The 7500-nt window shown below is 46.7% G+C and overlaps 1 protein-coding gene across 1 annotated transcript in view; it reads right to left on the bottom strand.

Annotated features, from left to right (window-relative positions):
• Positions 1-7500, bottom strand: part of slc25a13 (solute carrier family 25 member 13) — a gene marked incomplete at both ends in the record, with an annotated part of 69360 nt that overhangs the window by 45001 nt on the left and 16859 nt on the right. Inside the window, 2 exons of the mRNA XM_083645985.1 lie at positions 1156-1294; positions 4091-4237. Of these exons, the coding sequence (XP_083502111.1) occupies positions 1156-1294; positions 4091-4237 (286 nt within the window). The remainder of the gene's footprint in view (positions 1-1155; positions 1295-4090; positions 4238-7500) is intronic.

The following is a 7500-nucleotide window of genomic DNA, read 5'->3' as shown; positions in this document are numbered from 1 at the left end:
GTGTGCGCGCATGTGTTTGTGGGCCAGTCCGTGGGACGTGGAGCTCAGCACTGACAGTCCCCAAGGAGGCCTTAATGACTTTGGGAGTGGAGGAGGGTGGATGGGTGAGGGGTAGTGGAGGTCTAGCTGGCTACAGGCCACCGCTGGCCGGGCCAAGCCCAGCCTCGGTGTGCCTACGGTGGGAACGGCCTGGGGAATGTTCGGGGCTCTTGGTCTGGGTCCGGTGTGGTCCCCGCCCCCGATAAGGCTTCAGATAGCATCACAAGGCTACACCAGTGGCCCTGGGCCATGTAGAGAGAAGTCAGAATAGCATTAGCTGCTTAGAGAGAGAGAGAGAGACAGCGACACAGAGAGACAGAGAGAGAGAGAGAGACTACTAGGCTCCCCGCCAAGTTGTGAGGTAAAGAATGAGAGAAAACAAGTGGAGCAAGCAAGTGAGAGAGATAAGCAGTTAGAAGAACTGACCATGGGAGACGGAGAGAATATCTATCCCTGTAATTCCACCTTAGACAATTCTGTGGTAAGAAATGTAGGAGTAAAATATCCGAATAGCTTCTCTGCAAGGATTTCCCCTTGATGCAACGGTATCGAGTGAGCCACCTTCTTTGACTCCTAATCATGTTTCAACTACCTGAGGTGTGCTTGATTTGCCTGCTGAGGCCGGACACTTCAAAGCCTCCAAAGTGGGCAGATCACTCAAGATCACTCAAATCAAGCACTCCTCCTTTTTGTCTGTTTTGTTGCTGCTGTTGTTGTTGTTGTTTTTTGTTCTTCAAGAATTAAAAAATATAGTGAACTGCCAAATATATCTCAGCCTAGATAAGCTGGTCCTAGATCAGTGCCAATATGGCAGAGAATGTCTCATGGAAAAGTGATCTGCCATGGAGGGCTGGGTGGGATCTAGCATACCCAATCACACGCTACCGGGAAGGCGGAAAACTAAACAATAACAAGTTTCCGCCCTCCCTTCCTACACAGACAGACATAAACAAACACACTCTGCAGACAACACATTAAATAATGCCTGTAGCCTGAGTGTACAGTACAGTATGTGTGTGCATGTGTCTGTGAGTCAATACGAGTTGTGCGCGTGTATGTTTGTTTACAGTATTTGTGTGTGTGTGTGTGTGTGTGCGTGTGTGTGTGCGTGTGTACCTTTAGTGACCTCCAGGTCTCTGCGGTGGCCGGCCAGCGTGCTGTAGATCTTTCTGATCAGCTCCATGTTGTTGAGCAGCGAGTTGAAGCCGTTGAAGTACGAGAAGCTGACCTGGTGAGACGTACTGCCCCCGGCAACCTGAGGAAGGATAGTTAACCTACATTGATCTCATAAAATAACCAAGATACACAAACACACAGTCACACTACACTCAAATAAAATAGATGTTTGAGCGATGCATCTGGAGATTATGATTATGTGTAAGTAGGTAGTAGTACAGGCACAAACGTACATAAACACCCTGTTGGGAGTATCATGTAAAATATCACATATGATGACAAAAAGAAGACATTTTGACAAAGCCAGTGGTTGATCTGCAACATTTTGCTCCGGCACCGCACCGCTCCACAGGGTGAAGTAACCGCCACTTTTTCCATCGCACAAACCGACACTCTCAGGCAGTTTAATTAACTGCTCTTTATGAGCAGGAGGAAGCGGTAAAAAGAACAGAAAATAGAAAAAAGGTAAAGGCTTAAAAATAGATGCGGGGCTCTTGAGGAGGACATTCCTGAGCTGCCCACAGCCTCTTTTATGTGCACCAGAATCCCATCTCTCTGAAAATCAGTCTCCCAAACTCTCAGAACAACGGCAGTTTTGAGTGTATTAGTGTCCATTTGAAATGTGTAATTCAATGATGTGCCGTGAGTGATTTGGGGTAGATATGCTTATTTTGGGTAGCTCACGTTGGGAGTATCAGAAGAGACTGGAGATGTTACAGTGTTAGGGGGGGGGGGGGTGAAGGAGTAGGAAATTCAAGAGCTTCCCTTTCACTAGATGGCACTGTTTGCTTTACAGACACATGCAGGAAGGCAGCTAGCAGCTCTCTCTCTGTGTTTGGAATGGGGGGAGGGGAGGGGGGGAGTTGTGGCTCTGGAGAAACTGCCCTTACAGAGACACACATTATGTATCTTGGTCATATCTATGAGCCCATATAGGCATGGACCTTCCCATGAAATTCAACCCTGAGAGCCAGAGCAGTACAGAGAACAATATTTGGGTGGAGTGAGTGTGGTGTTGATCATTTATCATTAGATTACAGGCCACTGTCTGACTGTTTGTGTTCCGCCACAATATTGTCTCTAATGTACCTGCGGTGTTTGTGTGTTTGTGTGTGTGTGTGTGTGTGTGTGTGTGTGTGTGTGTGTGTGTGTGTGTGTGCACATGCACGCGCGTGTGTGTGTGTGAGAGAGTTTACTAACATCACTCAGAGACGACTGGTCGGTGAGGTAAACACAGTGGAGAAAATGACAGAGTCTACTACAAGGTGTTTATGAAATGGGGCAAGACGTTGACACGCGCGCGCCCAACAACAACAACACAACAAAATCACACAGAGACACAAAGATAAAGACGACACAGAGACAAACAAAAAAGACAGACAAAAAAGACAAACACCTTGCATTTCACAAACAAATACAGAGTAGATACACACACACACACACACACACGCATGTGCACGCACGCAGACACACACACACACACACACACACACACACACACACACACACACACACACACACACACACACACACACACACACACACACACACACACACACAAAGGCTACAAAGACTAACTATGAAGCTCCAGTCTCTATCTATCTCTGTCTCTATCTTCCCATTCAGCTGGCCTGCTTGGCTTTGACACTGCCAGGGAGGTTAGACTTAATAACATGTTGGGAGAGAGACAGAGAGACAGAGGAGGGAGGGAGGGAGGAATGGATGGAGGGGGGGATGGAAGGAGGGAGGGATGGAGGGAGGGAAACAGGGGCGGCAGAGAGAGAAAAAATGAAGGGAGGGAGAGAGAGAGAGAGAGAGAGAGAGAGGACAGATGAGAGGCAGAGGAGAGAAGCAGAGATGGAATAGTAGACAGACAGCTAGAGAGAGAGACAGAGACATCCAGAGAGTTGGGTTGTGAGAGTGAGAGAAGGAGGTGAACACAGTGACACCAATGTGAGAGGAAAAGAGTGAGCAGAGAGATAGACTGAGATGGCAGAGAATACATATAGATTCTGCAACGAGTAAGGCAAAGCATTTACTTTGCAGCAGCAGCACATCAGCAAAATGTGTTTCGGCTTGACCCCACATACTTATGCTATGATTTACCTGTTTATTATGGGATGTTTACGGATCGCTTACTGGATAATGGCTGATATAAGAGGATCAGTGGTCTAATCAGATTGGATGTATTTGACCCTATACCAGAATTCAGATTGGATGTATCTGACCCTGTGTGTGTGTGTGTGTGTGTGTGTGTGTGTGTGTGTGTGTGTGTGTGTGGGAAGTGTATATATTATATGTACAAACACACACAGTCACACACACACACACACACACACACACACACACACACACACGCATATACATATACTATATATATATATATATATATATATATATATATATATATATATCACACACACACCTACATACATATATATATACACGTCAATGTTTTGGCAACGTGCTACTGCAAAGCAAGTCAGTGAAATGTAGGTTCTCTGCTTCATTCACACATGCAAACTAATATAATCCACAAGTGTGTCATCATCAAAACAAATTTGCATGAAGAGTTATGTGGCGGTTTTGTGAAAAGCATCGGACCTGAGATGTGAAGATTTATAGTAAATGCATAATTTTCACAATAACACTGGTGTCACTTGTCTTCATTAATTAGATACTGCTCAGTAAAGAGAAGACTTGATTCATACACAATTCTGTTTTAACCACAGCAAGACGGTGTTTCACTGTGCCCAGTTACAGAGGAGTGAAATGTCTCCCTATTTCTGACCAGCCTAACTGGCATTTGTAGACGAGCCTTGTAAAAGGAACGAGAGCCAAAATAAAAACCGCAGAGCTAAGCAAAATCACCCACCGCCACCAGGCACTCCTCCACAAAGGGTGTGAGCACGTGTGGCCGGACAGTGACCATGATGTCCCTGAAGTCCAGCGCCGAGATGGAGCCGCTGTGGGCCCGGTCCCGCTGGACAAAGGCCTGCCGTGCATGTTCCTGCTGCATCTCCTGTGGAGGGGATTCAGGGGGAGAGGGAGAGAGAGAGAGAGAGAGAGAGAGAGGGGGGTGAGGTGTTAGATCACACATATATAAAGGCATATTATTTTACATCTACATGGGCCACACACCTCTCAAGCTGCCTGTAACACACATACTATACATACACAAATGGCATAATATTCACACACGCATACTGTACACACGCACATAAACACCCCCTTGGCGCCGGCTCCCCCCTCTCAGTTACAGGGGGGCGAGCGTTTGCCCGGGCTGCAGTCTCGTCTCCTCGCCCAACACCGGCCCGCCTGCCTACTGCGAGGCGTCGCTTGGGTTTTTCACACCCTTCCAAATCCCCCATTAAACACACTTGAGAGGGGAAACACACAAACACACGCGCCGCGCAGACGTGCACGCGCAGGCAGGCTGGCTAATCACCCAACTGCTCACTTTGTCTCTCTGCTAACACTATGCGTGCACGGTGCCGCGTGCGCGCATAGTGCCGCGTGCGCGCAGAGTGTCGCGCGCGCACAAAAAAGGTCCAGGCGGACAACAGCAGGCTGCGGTGGGACGGCTCCCAGAAGGCCTTTGAAATTAACAGCCATTATCGGTACCTGCAACCACAAGTCTACAGAGAGAGGCTGTAAACAAACCACTGACACCCATACCTACGCCGCAAACGCTTCCTCTTCCTCCTCACATCAAGAAGCTACGTCACGACAAAAGACCGCGCGGTGAGGACCATCTCGAGTCATTCTCACAATGATTCTGAGATACGGCCAAGTTAGCAGCTTTGGATGCTGACTCACCTACAGTGTAACATGGCTTTCAGTTCAAAAGAACAATGACGCACAAGATCATTAGACCGTTATATTTGAGTATGGGAGGATACGTGGTCAGCCATGTTGACGCAATGACAACAACATAAATTATGAATGTACGCTTGATATTCTTACACTTTTGAATATACATATATTGAGATGGTGTCTCGATAAACATTGAATGTCTGAATCAATCATCCATACAACAATAAAACATTTATTTGAGAGCTTTCCTGTGTTTTATTATTATTATTATTATTATTATTATGTTTGTTTATTTATTTGTAATTTCATGCATGGCATGAGAAAAATATTATCTAGCAAAAATGATTTGCCTTGTTATTGAATGTAATTTATTTGTTTATTTATTTATTTTTTCTTTCCCTGAGTGATGATATCCAAACTCAGCCCATGGAAAGGTGAATACAGCTCAGTTTAGCCTAGTTTAAAGCATCACTGAGGAATAATGTTGGGGATTATGGATTACATTTTATTGAATTGTTGCATAATGTAAGTAGTTAGTAGAAGCCACAGTTAATGCAGTAAATAGTTATTTTGTAATACAATTTATAAATAATTAATAGATTCTTGAGACTCACAAGTAGCTGAGGTAGGACAAAAATGTCAGAAGCGTTGTGGGCGAATTGACCATTCGATCTCCAATCGTAACATGCAGGACATTATTCAGATTGATTGATTCAGATTGTTCTTGCTATACGAAGGAACTAAAAAAAACAGTGGTATTACCACGACACAACCCCCTATGAGAATATGGCTTATTGTTGTTGTGTTGAATTGGAGTGATATTTCACTCACAGCATAACTGATCTCGCTCCAAATTCACGGCACCCAACAGAAACGTTTGGGGGAGACTCAGTGACATTTACACAAAGCTGAGTGGAGATCGGAGGGGAATAATAAGCAAAGACATTCTAACACAAGGGCCAGATAGAGAAAAACAGTCAATGCAGCCGCCGTGTGTCAGTATCACCTATTAGCACAGCAGGGCTTCCTCACACTGTAGAAGTGAGTGGAAGGCTTGGAGATGAATAGAGGTCGATGCACGACACGTAAACACACGCACAAAGTAAATAAGGTGAGAAATGTTGGTGGAGTCGTGACTGGCTTCTCCGGTTGCTTGTGAGTATCGGTCAAAACACTCTGCTGAGGAATCAACTGGGAAGAGGAGAGGGAAGAGCGGGGCTGAATCTCTCACGTCAAAACCAAAAAGAGAAAGAGAGGGAGATAAATGTGTTTGTGTGCGTGACTGTGTGCAAGCCGTGTGTGTGTGTGTGTGTGTGTTGTGTATCCATTTGTAAGTGAAGGGGGGGGGGGGGGGGGGGGGGGGGGGGGCGGGGGGGCAAGCCATCCCGGCTCTCGAGCTGGACAAGTCGAGATTCGGGAGAGCCGAACAACCGCACGGAACAACAAAACAACTGTGGTACGGGGGAGGGAGCAGTTTATAGTCTCAGCCTCTTAAAACTCTTAACTTGTTGCAACTGTGTGAGTGTTTCAGGGACATGGCTTTTATTTTGGAGGGGAGTGTGTGAGTGTTTCAGGGACATGGCTTTTATTTTGGAGGGGAGTGTGTGAGTGTTTCAGGGAAATGGCTTTTATTTTGGAGGGGAGTGTGTGAGTGTTTCAGGGACATGGTTTTTATTTTGGAGGGGAGTGTGTGAGTGTTTCAGGGACATGGGGAGTGGGGAGCGAGACTTAAAGCCGGGGGGCTTAAGATGGCCAGCGAGAGACCGCCGAGGCATTGTGCAGTGGCTTTAATTGTCCTTGGAGCAGAATAAAAACACATGACGAGCCACCTCTGTTTGCTTTCAACAGCTGCTTTCACCCCCCCACCCCCCCCCCCCCCCCCCCCCCCGACACGCAGACAACAGATACGAGTGGAGAAGGATTCTCTCTCTTTTCCCATCTCTGCTTCTCATCAGCAGCATGGGGCTAAAACTATTACAAGGGGGAAAGCTTAAGCACAACTGTCCGTTTGCATGTGTGCCAGTGAGCCTTCTAACATGCTGATGCTAAGGGCTGTCCGCTGATTCACGGGAGAGTCAAACATAATTGGGGACTACGAAACTCGGGCAATGCCAACATTCCGAAATTCACTTTTTGGAGTGTTTAGGAAAGGGGCGGGGCACGTAGTGTCGTGTCCCCCTCCATGTAATTCAAAACGTTCCTTGCCAGCATTTATAACAACACGGGCTACTACAACTACAGTATGCGCCACTTCTCTAGTAGACACTGGCAATACCAGTGGCAGAGACTCCAGCACTCTGACAATGCGAGCTGGGCCTTGGCCGGCGTCCACGCGTGAGCCGGGAAAAATGCATGTAATTGGTGAGAATCTCTGGCTTCCATCGAGACAGTAATTGGCCAGAGAGAGCCCTTGTGAGAAATGTGCGGCGCAAACGTTTTCCCCGATAATCCCATCTTGTGAGCATCTGG

The sequence above is a fragment of the Poromitra crassiceps genome, assembly GCF_964638095.1.
Source record: "Poromitra crassiceps genome assembly, chromosome: 11".
In the NCBI taxonomy this organism is placed as follows: Eukaryota; Metazoa; Chordata; class Actinopteri; order Beryciformes; family Melamphaidae; genus Poromitra; species Poromitra crassiceps.
This window is presented reverse-complemented; position numbering and strand designations above follow the sequence as displayed.